This window comes from Diceros bicornis, chromosome 13 (assembly GCF_020826845.1).
Source record: "Diceros bicornis minor isolate mBicDic1 chromosome 13, mDicBic1.mat.cur, whole genome shotgun sequence".
Classification (NCBI taxonomy): Eukaryota; Metazoa; Chordata; class Mammalia; order Perissodactyla; family Rhinocerotidae; genus Diceros; species Diceros bicornis.
Genome location: NC_080752.1, coordinates 49,855,667 through 49,879,869, shown reverse-complemented (window position 1 = coordinate 49,879,869; position 24,203 = coordinate 49,855,667). Strand labels below are relative to the sequence as shown.

Here is a 24,203-nt window from a genome sequence, read left to right as displayed (position 1 = left end):
ACGATGTTCAAAAATCAGATTTCACATAAAAATTAGGATTTCTGACTTCTCTTTGAAAACTGGAGGCTGTGGGGGCTGACCTGGTGGCGCAAGTGGTTAAGTGTGCACTCTCCGCTGCAGCGACCCGGGGTTCGCCGGTTCGGATCCTGGGCGCACGCCGACGCACCGCTTGTCAAGCCATGCTGTGGCGGCGTCCCATACAAAGCGGAGGAAGATGGGCACAGATGTTAGCCCAGGGCCAGTCTTCCTCAGCAAAAAGAGGAGGATTGGCACATGTAAGCTCAGGGCTGATCTTCCTCACAAAAAAAAAAAAAAATTGGAGGATGTGGCAGTGCCACTTGGCAACATACTACTGACGTGGAGTGGCAGGACTTCATGTGTACACACCAGAACCCCCGCTAGGCTTGGCCACACTAACATCTGAGTTTGCAACCTTGCTCTAGCAACGAAGGGTGTGGGCTGGGAAGTTGGATAGTCTGCGTGGAGTCTTGGCTCTGCAACACCTTGAGCCAATCACCTCCCCATGCCTAAATTTCTTCTCCTGTAAAATCGGGATAATGCCTGCTTCGTAGGATTCTTGCGGGGGGGCTGAATGAGACAGCACTTGTGAAGTGTGCTTAGCAGGGCATGTATTCAGCAAATGGTAGTTGTGAGCTGCTAGAGCCTGGAAGGGAAAGAGAAGGTACAGAACAGACCACACAGGAGCCATCTTGTCACCAATGAACATTTATTGAGCGTCCACATGTGCACAGCTTTGAACTTGGCAATCACAGAACGAACTGGGGGAGGGAAGGGGGGCGGGAAGCAAGGGATCAGATTGGGAGGGGTCCCCCCGGGTTTATAAGAAAGGTAGTCCCTGCTGGAGCCGCCAGTCGCGTCTCTCTGCAGAGGAATCATAGCAGGGGTGGGAGTTAAAGCCAGGCACCACGATGGCGACGGGGTGCAGTCACTAGGGAAACATGCGGATTCTGGGGAAGGGCCCCTCCTGTTCCTGGCTTTAGCCGGGCCAGATGGCACCAGAGGGACAGGGATCAGATGCTCAGGTATCCAATCAGGGATAAGGACAGGCAAAATAAATAACCCCCCAACCCCCACTGTCACTCTGCTGCAACATGACACAAAAGCTTAGAGACCAGGGCCCAAGGGCTCCTGGGTCTCCTCAAGGAAGCTCAGGTGGAAGATTCCCCACCCCGCACCAGGCCTGTCTGCCCCAGGTTTCCCTGGAACGATGGGACAGTTCAGACTCTGGGTCACTGAAGTTGATAGGAAGAACTGCGATGTCAATGGTCAGAGCCTGTTCTTTGCCCAAGGGGGCCAAGGGCAAGAACCAAATGGCCAATTTAAAGGACGTGGACCTGGGAGGCCAGAGGGGCACAGCCTAGGGGAGCCCACGCCCTGGCCGGCAGGGCACATGGGCTGAGGCAGCCAGCTCCTGCCAGCCCTCTTCTACGCTGGGGCCTCCCTCCTGTGGGGGACCCAGACATCGGGCACAATGACACCTAGTGCCCCCCTCCCTGGGGGCTGCTCCAACCTTCCCCGGCCTGGCGGGGACAGCCACATTGATTTCCAAGCCAATCCCTGCCCCTGAGCGGGCCCAGGGGGCGGTACGCAGTTCCTTACACTTGAAGGGTGGGCACCATGCCCTTGCCCTCAGAAAAGCCAGAAAGCTGGGGTGTTTGAGGGGGAAGTTTGGGGAGGGGGGTCTAGTCTGGGGGCTTCAGGGAAGATGCCTCCTCCCTCCATCCCTCGCTGCCCGCCCCCGGGTCAGTCCCCAGTGGGCACCCCCTCAGGGCTCGGACAGGCATTGCTCCAGGGCGGCCATACGGTAGTGGCTGGCCGTCTCCTCACCCGCCTGCAGCCTCATGGCCTCCCGGCACAGCCGGTTGGCCCGTGCCAATTCAACTAGGACACCCTGATAGGCGGCGACCATCTCAGGCTTGACGGAGTTGGGGCTGACGCTGCCTAGCAGCTGGAGCAGCTCCTGTGGCCAGCGGGAGCGCAGGGCAGCGGGGGCCAGCCAGGGCAGCAGTGGCACGCAGCCTGTGAAGGCCTGCATGCCCAGGAACCAGAGCTCCTGCAGGTCGGCCCAGATGCCCTCGTAGTCAGAGGACAGGGCCAGCACTGCCTGGTCTGAGCCAGGTGTCGCCCGAGCCACGTGGGACTGCGACAGGAAGAGGATGGCAGCTGCGAAGAAACCCCGGGATGCTGGTGTTCCCTGAAGAGCTAGAAGGCAAGGAAGGAGTGGGGGCATGAACCAGAAGGGCCGGCCGCTTTGCCAGACCCTTACTTTCCCTTCCTGGGTGGGCATACTCAGGGAGCGGAAGCACAGCCTGGCATCAGCCTGCCTGGGTTCAAACCCTACCTTTGACTTCACTGTGGGTAATTCACTTTTCTGGGTCTCGTTTCTTCACTTGTAAAACGGGGCCAATAGTGCTAATCTTAGACATCTGTTGTGAGAATTAAATGTAATAGTCTTGGTACACTCAACCTCATGGTCAGATCCTCCTGTAGTCTGAGTGCTGACAAGAGCCTGTGCTGGGCCTAGAGCTCCTCAACAGGCTAAGGAGATGCACCAATTTGATTCTTGGGCCAGAAGAGGGTGCCAGAGGGGACCACAGGCTGGTGACCTGGGCTTTGCTCACCTGCCTGGCAGGGGTTCACGCCTGCACTGCAGATGCTTCTCCCGGAGGCTGTTAGTCTAACCTGGTGGCATCTGTGGGTGAGCCAGCACTGGGGCTCTACTCGGGGGCTATGGAGATGCAGCCTGGGACTGAGGGAGCGTGGGGGCTAGTAGAGGGCAGCGGGAGCTCCTGGTCCACTGGGACACCCTCCCTTTCCCACTGCCCGGTACCCTGCTGGGATCCCCACCCAGGGAAAACAGAGGCAGCTGAGGGTATGGGCTTGTTACACCCTGTTCCTGGGCATCTGCTCAGCTCCTCCAACCTGACAGATGGGGCACAGGGAACAGGCTGGGACAGAGGGACCCAAGCAGACACCCACGGCCAAAGTGGGAGACAGAGAGGGCTGGTGGGGCTGGAGGGGATGCCCCTCCCCCTGCACACAGCCAGAGTGAGGCAGTGAGGGGAGAAGGTATGTGCAGAGGAGCACTGAGCTTGAAGCCTGTCATGAGGGAGGTGAGGTGCTAAGCAGAGAAAAACCTCAATGGAGAGCAGGCATGTTTCTGACTCAAGGCCCGGGAGGGGGCGGTTCCACCTTGAAAACACTGGATTCAGACTCTTTGAGCTGCTGGGAATTCCAGGTGCCTGTGCCTGTGCCTCTGAGCAGGCCTGTACTTACACCCACCAGATCTTGCCTTAAAAGTCTTCAGAAGGAAGAGAACGTTATCATTTTGGGAAGAAGGGTGGGGTGAGGTGGGGGATGGAGACATACTTGAGAGATTTCCTCTTGATTGGAAAATTCTATAAAACCATTTTCTGAAAATGGTGGCTTATGCCCAGAACACAACAGGTCCACCCAGGTCTTCTGCCCCCTCCATTAGGACTGGGTCCCCGGGGCTTACCTGGAGAGGTGCTAAGGAGCCGGGCCATGAGGAGGCCCAGGGTGGCCACATTGGCAGCCAGAAGCAGCCTCCCCTGCTGCTGCACTAGTGCGGGCAGCGATGTCATCAGGGTGTTCATAAGAGACGTGAAGCAGGCATCTCGCCTGGGGAGAAAGGGAGGGAATATGGGGGAAGGCTGGGGGTTAGCAGAGCCAGGACCAAGGTTTGCGACGTGGGGGCCCCACTCATGGCATCTGGGGAGCGGAGACTGGGTTATGGCTAGAGCAGGCAGACATGCCCAGGGGGGTTCCAAGTAAGCCAAATCCTCCTGTGGGGTGGCTCTGTCTATTCTGACACCCTTTCACTCTCACACTACTAGGAACCCCTGGGCACAGGGAAGCAAAGTAGGAGACTGAAGATTTGGGGCAAGTGTAAGCAGCCCCCCTTGCTTCCTCCAACCTCCTCCCTGGCCTCACTTGATCAGCCCTGGCGCGGTGACCACGAGGTTGAGGAAGATGTGGCAGCAGGTCTGCAGGCTGATCTCCACGCTGTCGGGCAGCACTGAGGTGTCATGGCCAGGGGATGTGAGTTCCCACTGCTGCAGGAAATACTTGCACAGGAGTGAGGGGGCCCCTTCCTTGATCAGGATCTCTCGGGGCCCATCTTCGACTGTCAGGTGGCACCAGCCGGGCAGAAGGAGCCTGGGGGTATGGAAGGGAGAGGTGAATAAAGGGCTGGGAGAGATGAAGGCACAGGCTTCTCTTTTTGGGGGCATCCCACCTAAGAGAAATGGAAGCAGGGGAGAAGGAGGATACATCCTTGAAAGTACTGCAGAAAAATCACAAGCTTCAGAGCCTCACAGCCTGGGCTCAAACTTGGGCTCTGCCACATGGTGTGAGTCTCAGTTTCCTCATCCGGAAGACATGGATGAGACTTATGTCATAGATTTGCTGTGTGGACCAAATGAGATCGTTTTGGTAAAGCATATAGCAAAATGCCTGGCAGGTAGCAGATGCTCAGTAAGCACGAGTTCTCTTTTGATAGAGAAATCTGGGGTTGGCAAGGGATGCTGGCAGCCCAGGAGTCTTGTGGGAACAAGACCCCCAAAACAAACAGAAATAATCCTAAAGGCAATCTCATGTGGCAATCTGGAAGCCCAGCACAGCCCAGCTTGAGGGGAGGAGGTGTCCCTGTGTTACACTTTTCTTTAGAACAGTCTGGCTGGACAGACTGTAACTACCAACTTACCGGAGAGCGTCCCCTGGCCAGGTGGGCCCTGGGGTGGTGGGGGAGATGGCCAGGGTGGCCACCTGCTGGGAGAGGTCATTGGTCTCCTCGGCCTCCTCGTAGAGGGTCTTGGCATAGCGGACGAGGAAGGGCAGTAGCTGGCAGACCTCCTTGCGCAGGGATGAGGTCTCTTCGGCCAGCCAGGCACCCAGGATCCGCACGGATGCAAACACAAAGGGCTCCTTCTGCTTCTCCGACCCCACCTGTTGCCATGGGACCCCCCTTGAGATGGAGCAGGACCAGAGACCCTCCGTGCCTGGCCAGCATGCCAGCCAGTCTAGGAGTAACACAACTGGAAGGGAATTCTGGCCCACGAGCCCTTCAAAGGCAGGCACTTAGCCTCATTCTGCCTTGTGTACCCAGCACCCAGCATATGGTAGGGACGCACCCAACAGGGGCTTGGCACAGAGCAGGCCCTCAGCGCATGTCTGCTGATCCAACTGGACTTCAGACAACATAGCCCTGCACTTGCTGGGACTCAAGTCGCATCCCCTTCTGCCCCCATCTCTAAAGTATCTCAAAGCTAGAAGGAAACTCACAGGTCCAAGTCTAAGTAAACACTCCCTCTACATCAGCTCTGACCTGGGAGGAGTTAGCTAAACCTCTCCAGAGGCCAGGAACCAGGCAGCCCTGCTCCTTTCCCCTGCACCGTTGCAAGTTTGTATGTGTATGTGTGTAAAACAATGCTATAGATCAAGCAGAACAGACTGCTTCGATTTTGTGCGTGTGTACTGGGGGGAGGGGGAAGGGTTGTGAGTGGGAGGTTCCTGTGTTGTGTGTGCGCGTGTGTGTGCTGTGATGTGAGTGCACATATGGTGTGTGGTTTGGTGCTTGTGTGGAGGCTCAGGGAGGGAGGGAGAGGGAGGCTCGGTCACACACTACTCCCAGAGTGCTGGAGACCAGCCTGCGCAGTGCATCTTCATCTTCCCTGTCTCCCCATTACAGCGAAGTGCAGGAGCTTCACGTCCCCCTCTCCCTCGCCTCCTGGCTCCCCCCACACTAGGCTCCCTCTGCAGGCCCCTGCAGCCTCACCTGCTGCAAGTAGTGGATGACAGCCCCGATGGCCTCCTTCATGATGCTCACGAGCTGCACCTTCTGTGGCTCCTTCAGCAGGGACTGCTCACAGCGGGTGCATTCCTGGATCCCCAACTCCATGAGGGCATAGCAGGCGGTCACCACATCCTCTTTCACCTCTGTGCCTGTCTCCTCCAGTGCCAGCCGCACTTCCACGCACGCCAGATTCACCAGCAGGGCCAGGAACTTGCTCCCGGAGTTGCCGGCCGGGATCCAGTCGGAGCCGCAGGCATGCGCCAGGCGGGCTGCCAGCTTTAGTGCAGGGTTGCGCTGCCAGGAGCTCAGCTTGCTGCCCAGGATGCGTGCCAGCCCGGCCTGCAGATCCCGGAGGCATTCAGAGGGCACGGTTGTAGGGGGCAGAAAGAGGGGTAGCAACTGGCAGAGCTCAAACTTGCTGGCATCCTCAGCTTTCTGGAAATCTTCACTGAGGCCCCGCAACACAGCCAGCAGGTCGGGCTCTGCCTCCTTCCAGCACTGTGTCTCAGCAGCAGCCAGCAGCCCCACCAAGAGTGCCAGGGCCTGGTCAAAGCCATAGCCATGCCCCAGGTATGCCTGACATAGGGCAGACACGGTACCACCAGCAATGAGGTGCCGGGGCCCGCGGGGTGTGCCTGCCACAGCTGTCAGGCACTGGTAGGTGTCATCAATCATGGAACGGCGGGCAGCATCGTCGGGGTCCCCCCGGGCTGTGAGGAAGGTGCTAAGGATGGGGATCTTGTTCAGGACCTGGGGATGGGCGGCCAGTTCAGGGTCACTGCAGAAGCAGGCCAGCAGGGCCACGCCCAGGGCCCGGAGGACATGGTCGGGGCAGCCATCTGGTGCCTCCTTGCTGGTCAGAAGACGATTGGGGAAGGTGAAGCCTACGGCATCGAAGATCCGCCGCCGAGTTTTGGCATCGATGTCACCTGCTTTGACTGCCTTGGTCACCTAAGGGGGTATGTGCTGTCAGTAGGATGAAAGAAAGAGGTGGAAAAGACTATCCCCTGCACCCTGGTGCATTGACCATTAGCAGGATTAAGTTATGTAATGGGACTCACTCTGGGCTCAGGAAGCCTCCCAGAGGTCATTTCATCCTGCTTCTTCCTTCTCCCCAGAGACAGACAGGTGTGAGCTCTGGGACTCCTCATCTATGATTATAATTGCGGAAAGGAGGTCTAGTCCTCCTCAACTACTCATTCTGCTGCTTCATCACCCGGTGAGTTGGGAAGTTCCTCCTGATGTCTAATCTAAATGCCCAGCCAGCACTGGAATGCCTACAACCTGAGTTGGAAGGGGCTTAGAATTCCGTGTTTAAAATTCTCCAAGGATTTAGGGTCCCTCCCTAATTGTTCCCTCCAGAGAAGTCTCTCATCCATTCCTGCCACCTTCTCAGGGGAAATGGCTCCTGTGTCTCGCCGCTCTGCCTGTCAAAACATTTCCCCTTACATTTCACCTAAACACCTCCTCTGCTGCAGTGTGAGCCCTTGACTCTGGAGCCTTCTCCTTGTTGCCATGGCAAACAGTGGCTGTACTCCCTCCTCCCTTCACCCCCCACACACCAACCCCCCCTTCCCAGCACTGCAGCTCCTGCTCTGCTGTCCCCAGCTGGGGTGCCTCCAATAGGGTGAAGCCCCAAATCAGATCCCTTACCCTCAACCTACCTACTGCCATCCTGGCCATCCCCTGGGACCCCTTCCTGGTCACTTCCAGTTTTGCTACTCTCTCCACCCCCAGAACAATCATCCCCAGCCCTCAAGTACTCTGCACTAGTTACTACCTGCTGCTGTTACCCTATGAGTCAGCTCCCATCTGCTCTGGGACGCCCCAGAGAGCAGACCCAGGCAGCCTCCTCCAAGGCTCCTAGGGCCACAAGCCTTATTCACCCCCATTCTCCCCTTTGCCTCCATATTCAGAGGAGCAAAAAAGAGTCCAAAGGTAGGCGTCTTAAGCCTTCTTTGGTGTCTCCAGGGTTGCCTATATATCATTGGGGACTTGTTGACCCCATTCCTAGGGGGCCCAACCACCCAGCCCTTCCCACCTCCCAATTTTCAGTCAGTTCCTTACTAGCAGCAGGGCTGCAAACTGCTCGCTGTCATTCTTGGCCTCACGGAGGGCTCCTAGGTAGCGCTCCAGGGTGGGGTTTCGGCCCTCTGCCTGGTTCAGAGCTGGCTCGCAATCCGAGGCCATGATGCCCGCCTTGCCCAACTGTGAACACAAGAGGGACTGAGCATCCCTCTGCAGAGGAGAGGTGGGGGTGGGGGTGGGAGCGGAGGATGGAGGGAGGGATTAGCACAGAGGGAGGGGAGGATCAAGAGGAATGGGCTCCTCAGGACTAACCTCCCTTGGGGAGCCTCTTTAAGGGGCCGGACCCTCAAATCCTTAGGGATGAAGAAGGGACCTGGTCCAAGGTCACCTCCAGAAAGCGGGAAAGAAGAACCATGCATCCTGCTGCTCCGCTGGACAGCTCTCCTCACCAATCTCCTGGGGGTGGGAGGAGGCTGGCCCCACTGCTCAGCTGTCCCCTAGCACCAGAGGCGGGGTTTTATCTCCCTCCACCAAGCACACATGGAGGGAGTGGTAAGAACAGACAGGGAGGAATGGAGACATACATGAGTGAAGTTCGATTATCCGGACTCAGGAGGACATGAGGGAAAAGGGCATCCTAGGTTTCCTTTCCTCTCTCTTCTTCAGAAGAGGCAGGAGACCAGCTTCAGCAGAACTGAGGATGCAGGGCGCTGACCAGGGAAGGTTTGGAAGCCCCTCTGGAGACCCCACCCCTCCAGCCAGGGCTCTCAGTCGCCCCCGCAGGCTCCTTGCCTCCTCTCCTTTCCCTCCCTCGGGCAGAAGCTGCAGCAGCAGCAGCAGCAGCAGCAGCAGCAGAAGCAGCAGCAGAATTAACCCCTTGCGCTCCCTCTCTTAGCCCTCCCTGCCCCGCTACCAGCCTGTGGACGGCGGCAGGGGCTGGAGAAGCAAGAAGGGGTCCCGGGTAGCTTCCAGGACAACGGAGACTCCAAAAGCCAGATAATCGAAGCGAGGCTGCTGAGATGGGGAGATGAGAAGGGGAGGAGGGATCCTGGCGGTCACCACCTGTCCCGCTGCAGCCAGGTCACAACACGACATTGATGAAGTCACGACAAGGCGGCGATGAGCTCACACTTCACGATGGCGCGGTGATGTCACGGAGATCACGGCAAAATCACGACATGGGACAGCCCCCAAAGATGACAAGGCAAATTAAAAAAACAGAGCTATATATTGAAAAGGGCTGTGACAAAATGGAGTCTCGACAGGGCACGATGATGTCGCGATATGGCGCGATGGAGTCGCGATAGGGTCCCCGGGGTGTGTCGCATCGATCAGCGCCGGCTCGGAGAAGCCCCGGCTGGGATGTAGGGGTGGGCCTGAAGGGGGCTGAGCTCACCAGGCTGCGGCCCCGAACGGCGAAGTCTTCTCCGAGCGCGATGCTCCAGGAGCCTGGGGCCGCTGCTCACGCCGCGTTGCCCACTCCCGGCTCCAGGCTGCTGCAGCTCCACCCCCACCCCCGCAGTGCTCTCGACCAATCCGCAGCGGCTTCACTCCAGGCTCTGGCCAATGGCGCGGCTGGGCGCTAAACCGTGGGGGGGTGCTGCCGTTGCCGCCATCTTTTTTGTGGGTATTGCCTGAGTCGGGGGCCTGGGGCTCGCGCAGGGCAGGCGAAGGTGCAGACTGCCTGTGGAGAGCGGGAGGCGACAGCCTGGGGGCCCAAGTTCCGTCGCTCGTGCGTAGTTCTACCCCCCAGCGCTGCCCCTCCTCCTCCTCGGGCTCGCGGCTGGAATTGAGCTTCCGGGGGGCTAGGAAGGCTTGCTTAGCAGGAAGAGTGTGTTTCCGGGTTGAGCCGAAGAGGTGGGAGGAGGCGGCGTTTCCGGCCGCCGTCGCTGTCCAGGGAGGCTGAGGCGACAGGGAGCTGTCCGGGTGGGGAGTCCGCACTACCTTATTCCTCTAACTCCTCCTCTGGGTGAGGGGAGCGAAAGTTGGGGCCCCGACCCCATGGACCGGGAGGAGGCGGAGGCCGCCGAGAGTCGGGGCCCCGCTGTGTGGCCCTGAGCCCCGGTAGGTGGCCGGGGGCGGCTGGCTGCCAGGCCGAGGACCACGAGCTCCGGGGAGGGGCAAGCGGGACGGGCTATTTGTGGGGGTGCGCTGGCCGGGTATTGGGACCCGGAGGTGGCGCTCCTGGCCTGGCTAGGACAGCCAGCTGCTTCTGACTTTACAGGTGCGGATCTCGAGTCCCAGGCTGAACCCCGTTTCTCTCGGGCCCGGGCCTGGTCCTGCAACTTCCTCCATTCCGTGACAGACAGACTGGGCTCGGGGCGCTGCTGTCTTCCTTCCTCCCTCGATGTGTGCAGCCCCGCCTTAGCTGCTGTCTCTGGTCTTTGGTCTCCCCACTAAGAGAAAATTGATGCAGAATAAGGGGGGCGGGGCTGAGCACGATGTGTAAATTATGATGCGAGACCTGCCTGATGCAGGACTTGGAAAATTATGCCCCACAGAGGGTCCTGTGGTGACTGCAGTGAGCACAAAGGTGCAATGAAGGAAGTCAAAGGTGAAAATGTCAGGCGGACTTCCAGGAAAGCTTTGCCGTCTCTCACCTCGTGGTGGCTGTGCCCAACCGGCAATAGATGCAGTCAGTGAAGAGCATTAGCTGACTCTCCCTGTGCTTTCTTATGTGATTAACAGACTGGAGGCTAGGAACAAATTGGGAAGACGACCTCCCGGAACAATCTGTTCATTTTTCCAGCTGTTTGGAAAACAATGTCTGCAAATATAAGCAAAGCTATTCATGGCAGTCTGTTCTGTAACTTTCCTGAATATCTGAGACTTTTTTTTTTAAAAGAGCTTTATTCTTGATTACTCATACCAGCTGAATAGGCTGTTTCAGACGTGCCCTGTCGTTATTCAAACATATCTTATCGCTATGTACATAAATGGAGTTCCACGTATGTAGCTGACAGACTGAACTATGATACATCCCCCATCAACCTGAAGTATGAAGTAAACATTACCCCCTGCTCTGTCTGAACAGCTGCTGCAACAGAGAGAGCTTTTATTTCGGGTGTACTTGTAACGCCCTAAATGCCAGAACTATTGCAAGCTTTTCTAGATTTTCATTTGTTGAGTATTGTGGGGGTGTGTGTTCTCTCCCTAGGTTGTTACCCTTTGATTCTGCAACAAACCATTTCGATCTTGGTGATGTGTTGTTGTTCCTGCCTCTGGTCAGCAAGGCTTGGACTGGACTCTAGCAGTGATTTGTGCACACCCTTGGGTGATTGTGGGTTTCAGGGGAATGACTGGTTGGGAGTTCACTGGAAATTAGTCCTGCCTCTTTCTTATGCATGATTTGTAAGACTTTGCACTTCTAATCAGCTTGCTAATCCAATAGTGTTGATTACTCCCATTTTCAAAGCCTATTCATTTCTTTTATGCTTCTGTCGCCCACCTGTCACGCTATTGATGACAGGTGTTGAGTCACCTTGAATTTAAAATCTTTTTGTGGTAGGCAGGAATGTGTTGGGTAAGATACATACACATGCACACCATTCCATCTTGGGAGGCTAGAGAAGTTGCTGGATGTACTTTCTGACTTAGGCTTCATTTCGTAATCTCTTGAGCATGTCTCTGGCCCACACGCCTCCCTTCTGCCTCCTGCTCCCTAACACACAACTACAAAACAACTAGAAATAGGAATGAGTGGAAGTGAGTGAGAAAGATGAAGTGAAAGCCTTTTCTTGGGTGGGCTGTACCTCAGTTTTGCAGCACTGTGTGTGTGTGTGTGTGTGTCTATTTCCTGGTATTAGTCAGCATTGATACCCAAACCATGCAATGCCAATCTCCCTGTATGCTGGCTAGGGGTCGGGGTTGTGAGTCTGTGCCATTTGCCAGATGTGGATGACAGGTGCACATTTAGGACAGAAGATTTTTAAATTACTTCTTCAGAACTTAATCACCCTCATATTGTTGACAAGATTTATATAATAATTTATACAGTATAGGGAAGTTGTGTAAGAGAGAAGAAACTGATGGAAAATTTTTTTCTTCTGGAAGGGACATCAATCATTCAGCCCCTAGATTCTAGAGTAGCCAGCACAATGCCTAGCACATAATAGGGACTGTGTAAATATTTGTTGAATGTATATATGAATTCAAGTCAGGAATTACAAATGATTCTATGGATCAGGGAGGTGACATCGAAGTATAAATTGGATAGATTTTTAAGATAATAGTGGTGGAGACAGTAGCAAACTGGAGAGTGCATGCCTTGCCTAAAGACAATCCCATTAAAATTTTTTTAAAACATGGCTAGACAAAACCCTCAGGTTATTAGTTTACCTCTGACGGTCCAACCTCTTCTTTTCATAAATAAGAAAGTGTTTGGTCAAAGTCACAAAGCTATTAGTAGCAGAACTGGAAGTGAAACTCAGATCTTTTTTTCAGGTTAGTGCTCTTTCCGTTCTTCCACATAGACGATTTTCTGTTAGATTAGAAAATAGTGGAATAGAAAGTGTTTCAGTTTTACAGTAGATTCATTTCATATCCCTTGCTGTGTTTTTTTCCTGATAATTATAGGCTATGTCAAAGCTCAGGTTTAAGATTTATGGGTAGGGATGAGCAGTGAAAGACAAACTTGAAATTTCTCTTTCCCCCAATCTATCACGTTCTCTAGCATCCCACATTTCCAGGAATCAATTATTAATTACTTGGCGTGTAATTTCTTCTCTTTCTGTCTTTCTAGGGGACTGGTTCCGCCTTTCTGGAAGGCCATGGAGAAGAGGCTGGGAGTCGAGCCAAGCACTGCTTCCCGGATTTTATCAGGATTTTGTTGGCAGACATCTGTGGAGTGGTTGAGAAGCCTGTACCTGTTTTATACTTGCTTCTGCTTCAGTGCTCTGTGGTTGTCAACAGGTACCATTTTCTTTACAGATTTAAGATTAAAAAAGAGCACTTTGTATGAATCCTTCAGTTTAGTTTAAAGACTGTTAAAAGGCAGAAAAGCAATCTGCTAATTGACAGAAATGATCATCCTTTTGGTGGACAGTTTGTTGGGCTTATTTGTTTTGGAACCAAAACTTAAATTGGGTTCTTTCTCATGATGGAGAATTGACATGATCATTTTGAGATTTGATGAAGTTATAGTGAAAAGAAATAGGTTTCTTTTTTCTTTTTTTTTTGTGCTGGGAACGATTTGCCCTAAGCTAACATCTGTAGCCAATCTCCACCCCCCCCACCCTGGTCTGTTTTTTTTTTTCTTCCCCAAAGCCCCAGTACATAATTGTATATTCTAGTTGTAAGTCCTTCTAGTTCTTCTATGTGAGCCACCACCACAGCGTGGCTACTGACAGATGAGTGGTATGGTTCCGCGCCCAGGAACCAAACCCAGGCCATTGAAGTGGAGTGCACCAAACTTTTAACCACTAGGCCGCAAGGGCTGGCTCAAGAAACAGGTTTCAAAGTTGGACAGACCTGAGTCTTGGAGCTGAATGTTTTTGCTTAATAACTATAAAACCTTGAGCAAGTTACCTATGGTCCGTAAGGAAGAATAAGACCTACCTCATAGCTTGATTTGAGAGATAATATAATTAAAGCATGTAGTACAGCACTTGAACGTAGGTGCTTAGTAAATGATATTTTGCTTCCTTTTCTTTCCTAAAGGAATCTACACTTACAGGGAGAATGTGTTTCTTGCTTTTTCCATAGAAAGGGGTTATGCTGATAGATTTCCTAAAGTATGCTTTCCTCTAGAGATTATTTCACCAGGCTACAACTTCTTGCCAGGAAAGAGTGCCAAGAAGGCTACATTTCAAAGAATATCCTTTCTTTCTGTCTTTTTTCTTTCAGTTCTATTGTTGACATGGTTCCTTGCAGAGTATGGAATGTGAGAAAGCAGCAATTTGAGAAAGACTTCTGAGTATGCTGCCATTCTGGGCAGTGACCAAAAGCCTGTTGTAGAGACCACTGTCTGAGATAACTAATCAGCCTTTTGCTTCTATAATTACAAAGATTTCTGTTGCTTTCCTAAAAGAATTGGTGATCATGATCTTGAGAATCAAGTAATTACTGTATTTAGCAATTTCAGTAACATCAGCTTTGGGGTTTTTGTTGTCTGGCACTGGTGGTTGATGACTGCATAATTATAGCAGTGGAAATTGCAGTTGACAGAAAGCTGACCTAAATGATTTTTACCCAGATGATGCTTTGCTGGGACAGCTAACTATTTCAGGCCAACATTTTATGTAAGATCATTTGAATTAAATAAGTAACTGATTTAGCACCATCAGAGAAGGAAAATCACATTTTTTGAAGTGCACCTACCACACATCAGACCCCTGGTTATAAACATTACATCTCTTATCTCATTTAATCCTCATGGTAACCCTAAAACAGTTTTATTCTCACTTTATAGATAAGGAAATTGAGGCCCAGAGAGGCAAAATGACTTGACCAAGATCACACAGCAAGAATATGACAGAGCCAGGATTCTGAAACTAGGTTTCTCGACTCCAGAGCTCATGCTCTTTGTCTTCTGTTACTCTGCCTTCCAACCACAGGTGATCTTTCGGGGGACCAAAGACAGTGTTTTACCCTGAACTGTGACAAGCAGCTTGTTATTTGAGGGATTCCAAGTACAGGGGAGGAAGAAGCATTTCTGAGTGTTTCTGTATTTTCTAATCTAGCACTTGGTTAGCACATAGTACTGTGGGCTCATTGGGCTGGTCTTAGTATCCCTTGAGCTTGGGACTTAAAAACAGTACCCAGTGAGCAGATTGAGTATAAAGGCACAAAGGTGGTATTGTTAGGCGTGGTTCTGGTGGGGATTAGATTGTACCAGTTCCATTTTAGAAAAGTTTGGAGCTTTTACCATGGAAGAACCAAGAACCATGTGTGTTCAAACTGAGGGAACATGCAGTCAACACATGACAGACAGATTTGTTATATATTTTAATTTATCAGAACTCTTTCACATCAGTTTTTGAAAAAATACTATATCATATTAGAAAAAAATGAATAAAGGACATAAACAGAGAGTACTATAAATAAGAAATTAAAATGGTTTATAAACATTTTAAAAATATTAATTCTCATTATTAACCAAAGAATTGCAGATTAAAATGAAAAATCCTTTTTAATCTATCATATTGATGAAGATTAATATAAAAGTATCTAGTGCTGTCAAGGAGTAATGTGGTTGCCCTCATATTGTGCTGGGGAGTTTGAACAGAGAACTTTGTGGCTTAAATATCAAGGTCCTGAGAAAGTTCATGTCCTTTGATTTACTAATGCCACTTTTAGGGATTTATCTTGAGGACACATTTAGATAGTTGTGAATGAGTGTTCATCAACAGTCATTTTTTCTATGTTGTAAAACGTTGCTACAACTGCCTAACAACAGGAGGGTGGTGAAATTATGGCATGTCCACATTGTGAAATATTATCCAACCTCAAAATATGACTTTTTTTTATAAGGGGGACAAAAAACCTACCCGGAAAAGCAACAATAAAACAATAGCAGCAAAAACTTAGTGTTGGTAGCCTGAGTCAGTATTTATCTACTCATGAGTTTGTTCAGGTTTTACCCGAGCTCTTAAATTTTCCCTGATAAATCACATACGTTCTTGATTATTTGCTGCTGTCATTTAGCTCATGGATTATATGGATTATTCTTGAAAAACTAACCAAAATAAGGAGACTCTCCAGGTATCCCCATTCCTGTTTACCGCTGAGCAGTTTACTCCATCTCTGGTAGAGCCCCAGGCACCCACTGACTTACGCATCGCGGGATTCTTTTTTATTTCTGCCTTTGGGTTCAGTGCTGAAGCCCACTGCTAGAAAGCATTGATTATAATTTGTCTGATAAAAGATGCTCTGTGTTTTTCTTATGGGCCATTGAATCACTATTTTTCTGCCTAATGTTATTGGTCAGTGGCTTAAAAAATAGCATTTTTGACCTGGGGATTATCATTATCTGGAGACAAAGGTGAGGTGACCCCAAGAATTTGGAAATTCCTGCAGTAGATTGTCAGCTTCTTGAGAGCAGGGATTTCACCTGTTTTACTTGTGCTGAGTATTCCTAGCAAGTACCAATGGCTTGGCACATAGGAAATGCATCGTAAAAATATTTGTTGGCTGAATAAATAAATTAGCAATAAAGGATTGTCCTTTGAGAGTTAAACTTTAAAATCAACAGAGTCTATCATTTGAGAGTTAAAGCTTAAAATCAACACAATCAGAGCAGAGGCATATAAAGACACCTTAAGGAGACACAATGCCTTTGAAACCAGCAAGATCTGATTAAAATATTAATAAATATATTAACATATATAAAGAAAGTATACATCTGAAGAGTCATGTGTGCATGTGTTGAGGGTATGAGAGGGCCTGAACCGGCCCTGGAAACCTAAAACAAGGAGAGTCATTGAGGCTAATGTAGGCCTAAAGCTAACAGGTGGCTAGGAAAACTTTTACTGATGTTCCTCTGCCTCTGGGAAGTAGGTTACACACATAATAAGTATTTTGAGTATAGAGAAAAAGTATTCAATTTAGAACCATTTTTTGAGAATTTCCTAGGAGTCTGGTCCTAGGTTAGGCACGAGGGTAATAAAGATGAGTACAACACACTTCCTTCCCTGGAAGAACTCCAGTTTAATGAGGGAAATAGATATATAAAACTGTGATGTGGTAAGTGACAAGATAGAGTGATGCAATGACAGACTGGAACTAGAGAAGCATTCAGCTTGGAGATGAAGGGGGAGAACCAAGGAATTCTCTCTAGACAAGCTGAGGCCTGAACAGAATTTTGAAGGTTGAATTTGAAGGATTCGAAGGGTATCCCCAGGCAACGGGAATGCAGGAGCAAAGGCAAAAGTGTGAAACAGCCTGGTATATAGAGGAAACTCTAAGCAGTTTAGTGCTGCTGGAATATAAAGAGCAAAGCTGCCATGGCAGCTCCTGAAGAGGTAGGTGGTGGCCAGGTCATGAAGGATCTTAGATGCCATGCAAAGAAGCTTCGATTTTAATCTTTTTAGGCAGCTGGTCTACAACTTTTCTTGATAACGCACTCTGATCCATAAAAAAAAGTTGAGGATGTACCCCAATATATGTTTGTTTATATATTATAGCAAGTACCATTGTACTAATGTCTCATGTATATGAGATACCCAAAACAAAAATTTAAAGGGATTAACTAAAAAACAAATATAGTTTTAATATTTTCTTTTCATACCCTGGTGATTGTCTTGTGCACCTCCTGTAAGCAAACACTCTACTTTGGAGGTCATTGCCTTAGGAAATTGGGAGCTATTGGGAATTTTCAATAGAACAGTAAAACTGGTAAATTTCTAGATCATTTTTGCTGGAATATAGAAGAATGATAATGGTGGGGATAGGAGGAAGATGGAAAGGGGAGGGAGGTCAGGGCTAGAGGTAAGGATATCTGTTAGGAAGCTAATGAAATGGTCCAGAGAAAATTGATGAGGCTGTCTGTCTTCAAAGAACCTCTCTCTCAATGAAAAAAGTAATTTCACCCAATACAAATCAGTAGTTGTAGTGCTAAATAGATGTGTAGGATTTAGGAGTTCTGTAGTAAGAGATAAGAGTAAGTTGTTATTTTTTTTAATTGAGATATATTACTATCTAATTCCAGAACATTTTCCTCACCTTCCAAAAGAAACCCCATACCTGTTAGCAGTTTTGCATTTCCACTAGCAATGTATGAGGGTTCCAATTTCTCCATGTCCTTGCCAACACTTGTTATTATGTTTTTGATTATAGTAGAGGAGTTTATTGAAGGTTAGAAAAATCAGGGAAGGCTTCATGGAGGAAGTGGAACTTGGCTTGGGCCTAATATATTTCTAGTTTGCAGATAGACAAACTGACATAGTAAGAAACAAGGACTGGTGAAGCATCCAGATGGGTACAGATAATTCATTTATTCATTTTTTAAAAATTACTTATTCATTCAACAAACATTTATTGAGCCAGGCATGTTCTTTGTGAGGGATCTTGAGCCAGGTCCCTGACTTAGTCTTCCCAGTCGGTGAAGCTTGCTTTCTTTTTTTTTTTTGTGCAGAAGATCAGCCCTGAGCTAACATCCATGCCAATCCTCCTCTTTTTGCTGAGGAAGACCGGCTCTGAGCTAATATCTATTGCCAATCCTCCCTTCCCCCCACCAAAGCCCCAGTAGATAGTTGTACATCATAGTTGCCCATCCTTCTAGTTGTTGTATGTGGGACGCCGCCTCAGCATGGCCGGAGAAGCAGTGCGTCGGGCACCCGGGATCCGAACCCAGTAGCGGAGCGCGCGCACTTAACCGCTAAGCCACGGGGCCGGCCCCTGGTGAAGCTTTCTGAAAGAGCAGATCACAGTTGCTGTCTCCATTCTCCCACCTCTGTCGTCTTCTGAATCTAGCGAGGTCTGGCTTCTGCCTAAACCTTGGCTTTTGCCAGCGTAACCAGTGACCTCTCTAATTGGACACCTTTACTGTTTACCTTACTTAACATCTCTGCTGCGTTTGACACCTTTGACTACTTCTTTCTTGATACCCTTTCCTCAGCTGCCTTAAGTTACACCATGCTTTTCTTTGTTCTGTTCTAGCCGATGTGTTGAGCTTTCTAATTATTCTTCACTTACTCCCTTCTCAGCTTGTCCCTTAAATGTTTTGTTCTTTAGGGTTCTGTTTCTACCCTTTCTTGTCTGACTCTTCTGTGCTCTCCCTGGGCAATCTCATGCATTCCCATAATTGTAACCTGTGTGCTCACTACTCCCAAATCTATAACCGTTTACTCGCTTCTCTCCAGACCACATAGCCACCTATATGTCACGCATCTCCAGCTGGATGTCTCACAGCTACCTCTACCTTCATATATCAAAACTGAACCCCTAATCTTTTACCCTCTTCCTCCTCCTTTATTCCCTATACCCGGGAAACGACCACCTCCACTTGTATTCTGAGGTAGAAATCCCTGAGTCATTCTGTATTCCTTTCTCTCCTCCACATCCAAATCACTGTTCATAGAGTGCCATCTCATGTTCCCATGCAGGGCGCTCTGTTCCTCTGCATATGCCATTACCATTCTGCCTGTGTGTTCTGATTCAGGTAAACATAAGCTCCTTTCTGAAGCTTTCCCCGAGGCCCCTGGTTTGAACTTGTTCTTTAGTGTTCTCATAGTGTCTATATCTCTCTTTATTACTGTACCATGTTATACTGTATATGGCTTTAGGCTTCGTGAGGAGAGGTTCAGCATAGGTTTTGCTCTAGAGTGTGGTCCTTATTCTTCAGTTGAGGCCTTTCTGTGTCTGCTGGTCTATGGTGTTAATGTGATTTCTTCATTCTGGCAGAGGCGGAATTCCAAATGTTTCTACCTCCTACCTCCAGCACTGTTTGACCTTTTGTGATTCTGTTTCCCTCTCAGCCCTGTAGCATCTACTCTTGAATAAACCTCAGATGGTCTTGCCCTGTGCCTTTATGTCCCAGCCCTCTGCCACAGACTGGCAGGGGACCCTCCCAATGGACTTATGGGGCCCCCTCTTCTTCTTTTTTTTTTTTGTGAGGAAGATCAGCCCTGAGCTAACATCCATCCCAATCCTCCTCTTTTTTTTTTTTTTTTTTTTGCTGAGGAAGACTGGCCCTGAGCTAACATCCATGCCCATCTTCCTCCACTTTATGTGGGATGCCGCCACAGCACGGCCTGACAAGTGGTGCGTCGGTGCGCATCAGGGATCTGAACCCGGGCTGCCAGCAGCGGAGCACGTGCATTTAACCGCTACACCACAGGGCGGCCCTGGGGCCCCTTCTTTTTACAGCTCCTTCCTCTCCAGTATCTCACCACTCACCTTATAGCCAAACTCAGATCTCTGCTTCTTGGGCTCAGTGAGATGCCCCCTGTTCTGTTTGGGTTCCCATTGTGTGCTGTGCTTGGGAAATTGTCCCTTAACAGAGAACTGGGCAATTGTGGGGCTCACTTCAAGTCTCCCTTTCTCTCCAGGATTGCAGCCTTGCACTGCCTGTTATCACCTGACTGAAAACAGTTGTCTTGTATATTTTGTCCAGTTTTATAGTTATTTATGGTAGATAGTGATTCTGGTACCAGTTACTCCATTGTGGCTGGGAGGAGAAGTCTACTATGATTACTTGCTTATGTGTCTGCTTCACGAAACTGTCTTACTCATAGTTACACACCTAGCGTCTAGCACATAGTAGGTAGCAATAAAGGTTGGTTGGGTTAACCTAAAGATAATACTGGAAATAGCACCACCTTGGAATATGCATGTTAAGGAGAATCATTCTTTCCTACTCTGTTTTTCAATCTTGGCCCATTAAGTGGGCACTTCACGTCCCAGGACAGAACAATATTTCGAAGGTAATTTTTGCTTTTTTTTCCACCTTTTCTCTGAAAGAATGGAAGAGTGATTTTTCTGATTGGTAAGATTGGAAAAGAATCCTATTGTATGGAATGGCTAGTCTTCAGGATTTGCATGGATTCTCTCCCTGCCATGCTCTCACTGGTCTGCCCATGCTGGGACAGCCTGCATTTGTCCAGTTGGGTAAGTTTAATTCAGTGTAGGAGAGTATTAGAAAGTCCATGTGAGATTGTACATCTAAGCTATGTTCTCCAGTCACCTTTTCACTTATTATAAAGATGATATTTTGATTTCCATCTGCCTCTAACTGCCATGTTTTATTTTTTAATTAGTCTCGAACTCTGGGTGGGAGAGATTAATTATCATTCTCAACCCCCACAGAGACTGCAGATGGGACAAAGGCAGCTTCTGGCTTAGCAAGAGGTCTTTTCCCCACTAGATGCCATTCTGTTTTTGTTCTCATAACTGCTTGCATCTGCCCCTGGCAGACAGAAGGCACCTGAACTTATTTCCTCCTTTGCCCCTACCCTTTGGTTGTACTTTGAGAGCTGTAGCCCCCGTTGTACCAGTCAGACCAAGTGGTATCTTTTTCCTGTGAGAGAATAATATATTTTGAACATGCATCAGTCTTCTCTTCAGGAGAAAAGCACTTTTAGGTGACTTTTTAGGTGGCATTATGTCTCTGCTCTTCTTGTATCTGCTGGGCACCTAATTTAAGGTGAATGACTAATGGAATATATCTCACAGCAGTGAGCCTTCAGCAAGAACTTTCTCCTGCCAAACTGTCCTATATTCTTAACTACATTGCAGTACAGGAAGGTAATAAATTATTAATCCTAAATCTGTCTCCTCAGATTGTAGGATAATGACTTGAGTACATGGCAGCCAGGGGAAGGTAAAGTTTTCTGGCTGTTCACACAAACCATGAAAGCTTTATGATTCTAAAATTCAGCTAGCATTGAGCAAGTCTGTGGGATCTTGTTATATCACAGTTTAGTTGACCTAAGTGAGACCAATCAGAATCCTCTAAAGTTAGGCTCTCTCCCAGTGAAATGAAGTAATTCTCTCTTGCTTAAATACTCTTCAGTAAAACGTGACCATCTTAAGTCCTTCTCTCTGTTTGGGAAAACTGTAATTTTGGTGGGTTCTTTTTGTCTTTAGAAACATTATGCAAACACAGACTTATTTCCTAACTTGTGTGACAAAGTGAAGAGGGATAAGAAAATGGCATAATTGGGCAGTCAATCCAATTCAATTTAAAAGCTGTCTTAAATTGACTCTCCTCAGGAATTCCTCAAGGGAGGAAATAATAAGACAGTGGAGGAGTTTATAAAAACCAAATAACAATTACAGGGCCAAAGCAAGGCCTTTTGGCTTATTTTGGAGATTGTATAAAAATCTTACTAATTGGGACAGCTTCCAATTCAAGGCATTGTGTGGAATTGGCAGGAACATGATCAAGAACTACATGTGTGGTTAGTGTTTGGTCACCTAGTCTCAGGTGAATAGTATTGAAGAGTTTGGGTCAAAATGCATAGCTCTTGCTTTGAGGGCCTGCCTTTTGAACTTTCTTTCTGATCCTTCATCCAAGAGCTTCCTTAAGAAAAGTCAGCCTATGTGGTTAAGGTCCCTTAACCACTTCTGAGTCCAGATAGTACTGGACAAGTTTTAGAGGGAAGTTGTAAGACTTGGTCTTGACCACCTACCTGTTCATCTGCTGAGCAAGAGACAGGAGGCAGAGTGGCTAAGAGCAGGGAGCATGGACTCGAGAGTCAGACAAGCCTGAATCTGAGTCCTGGTTCCATTATATACTGGATGGTGTTACTGAAACCCACCTTTCATCAGGTTCCTCATCTACAAAATGGGAATGACAGTACCTTTCCTAGGATTGTTGTGAAGATTAAATAAAATATTCATGCAAAGTTCTTAGCCTACTCCCAGGTACATAAATAGCAATTCAGCAAATGTTAGCAGTAGTCATTATAATATGGTAACATAAAATCCCGTTTGCTTAAACTCTGGTCTAACCCCAAGATGACCCAGTGGGCAGCAGGTTTGAGGTCTCTGCTGGCGTCTTAAATTTCTGTCCAGTGGGACCTCAATCCCCACATTTTTAAAAGTATAATGTAGGCAGCTGGCCTTTCTGCATTGTCAGGAAAAGTAGGCCTCCATTCATATAGCTTTACAGCCCTGAGGTTGGTTGAAGCCCATCACAGGGTGAGCTGTATTGTTCATTTTCCGTAATTGTAACAAGCCACTAAGGAGCATGACTGGCTGCTTGTTTTCTCCTTCAGCCAAGGATACTTTTCCTCTGAAAGAGGACTCTGTTCTGCTGCCATGACACCACCTGGCCCTCAGCCCCGATTCAGTTCACCCAACACTGATCATGTGCCCATGCTTGGCAAAGCCTTGTGCTAGGACAGGTTGGTTCTGTCTTTTGGTCAGAACAATGTTTTGACTGGAGCTGATTCAATAGCACTTTTGGATTTTGTGCAGAAGTAGCTTACAGAGTTAGTCCCTTCCTTCCTTCCAAACATATTTATTGGGTGCCTGCTATCCTAGGTATCAGACCTGCAGTGTTGAGTAAGACAGACATGGTCTCTGCCCTCATGGATCTTATGATCTATTGATTCTTTTGCCATTCCTAGGGAACAGAAATTCTCATTGAAAGGGATGATGTTACTGGTATTAAGATTCCCTTTAAAGAGGCTGAGGCCTCCCTAGGGTTCCAAGGTAATTCAGTGACAATAGAGACCAGTCTTCCTTGCAGAATCCCAAGAATGTAGGAGACTAGACGATTTAGTGTCTCAAACTGGTCTCAATAGAGTAACCTTCTGCTGAGAATTATGTAGGTGAAGCCCCTGTCTACAGTACAGTATGTCTCCAGCTGTCCTTTCAATCCAGCCCACTTTTCTCCACCATTAATAACCCATATCCCTGAATAAGCAATGAGGGTGGTTATCTGGAGATTTGGAAAAAGTACTAAAACTGCAGCCTTTGCCCCTAATTTGGAAGTGTGTGACCTCTGGGGATTTCATGGGTATTAGATATACCCAGCCAGTCAGCTCTTGAAAATCTTTTCTGCATCAGGGTGCTCCTGCCTTTTTGGTATCAGGTTTGTTACTCAGGCCCTTAGGTGAACAGTTCCAGTGCTTAGCATCATGCAAACACTAAATTATATAAATCCTTAACTTCTCTGGTCAACCCAAAAGGTCACAAAAGGAAACAGTAAAATACCCTAAGATAAGAAGGAATTATGAATGTCCCTGAGTGGTGAGTTAACCATCACAGATGCTGTCTTAGGAGAAACAAAAGCAGAGAGGAATGCTGGCCAAGGCCTATCTGAAACTCCACCAACTGCAGACTCTGTCCATAACGGCGGGTGCCCAGTGCAGCTTCCCCCAATTCCTCTTTTTAAACTCTCCCAGCAAATGACAGGATTTTTAGGAATGCTCTCTTTCTTCCAACTGTTTTAACATTATGCTTTGATTCTAATCCAACAGCACATTTGAGTTTGAGTTTGAAATAAATGTGTGCTCATGGATTTTCTCACTTTTAGGTAATAAGGGGAATGACTAGTATTATCAGACCTGGGAGATGGGGAGTTTATATTGATTTGGTTTTACTTCTGTATACTAATTTCAGATTCAGGTTTAAAATTTTAAACTGCCATCCTGCCTAGTAAGAAATGGCTTCTCTGGGCTTTTTGTATACAACTTAGTGTTTATTGTTCTTAACTGAGGGCAACCTGAGTCAGCTGGAGGCTTATGGAAGTGGGCTGGGTAGAATGAGTGAGTCTTAATCAGAACAAATGAAGCAGCCTTGTAGAGAGAAGCTGGAGACAGATTCCCTTTCAGAAAGTTGAGTAATCTGCATCCTGCTGGGTCAGTCTGTGGCTTTTGGCCTGAAGTAGAACAGCCCCAAGTGCTGAAGTGGTGCCAGGCTTCTCTTCTACCTGTGCATTCTCCCTTATCAG

The 24,203-nt window shown here is 48.7% G+C and overlaps 2 protein-coding genes across 15 annotated transcripts in view; one reads left to right on the top strand and one right to left on the bottom strand.

Annotated features, from left to right (window-relative positions):
- Positions 1-710: 710 nt before the first annotated feature.
- On the bottom strand, positions 711-9,453 carry NCDN (neurochondrin). Of its 8 annotated transcripts, XR_009221894.1 has the most exons (9): positions 8,927-9,453; positions 7,904-8,074; positions 5,819-6,787; positions 4,748-4,989; positions 3,976-4,200; positions 3,521-3,663; positions 2,643-2,713; positions 2,363-2,447; positions 2,153-2,223 (listed from the first exon to the last, which is right to left on the bottom strand). XR_009221894.1 is itself a non-coding variant. In XM_058553651.1 (8 exons), exons 2-8 carry the CDS (start codon positions 8,957-8,959, stop codon positions 1,787-1,789), a joined length of 2,220 nt encoding a protein of 739 aa, XP_058409634.1. In that variant the 5' UTR covers positions 8,960-8,994; positions 9,261-9,453; the 3' UTR covers positions 711-1,786. The 8 variants fall into 8 exon arrangements, 6 of the variants coding, with proteins under 6 accessions (XP_058409634.1, XP_058409635.1, XP_058409636.1 ...); XM_058553651.1 differs by lacking the exons at positions 2,363-2,447; positions 2,643-2,713 and having other exon boundaries at positions 711-2,223; positions 8,927-8,994; positions 9,261-9,453; XM_058553652.1 differs by lacking the exons at positions 2,363-2,447; positions 2,643-2,713 and having other exon boundaries at positions 711-2,223; positions 7,904-8,044; positions 8,927-8,994; positions 9,261-9,453.
- A 41-nt stretch (positions 9,454-9,494) lies between these two features.
- The window catches only part of KIAA0319L (KIAA0319 like), a 97,084-nt gene continuing 82,375 nt past the window's right edge, over positions 9,495-24,203 (top strand). For 4 of the 7 annotated variants that reach the window (XM_058553649.1, XM_058553650.1, XM_058553643.1 and 1 more), the window contains exons 1-2: positions 9,720-9,928; positions 12,606-12,775. In XM_058553649.1, the coding sequence (XP_058409632.1) occupies positions 12,634-12,775 (142 nt within the window). In that variant the 5' untranslated portion in view covers positions 9,720-9,928; positions 12,606-12,633. Of the gene's footprint in view, positions 9,597-9,719; positions 9,929-12,197; positions 12,308-12,605; positions 12,776-24,203 lie in introns of those variants that run through there. The other 3 variants (XM_058553644.1, XM_058553645.1, XM_058553646.1) reach the window with 3 other exon arrangements.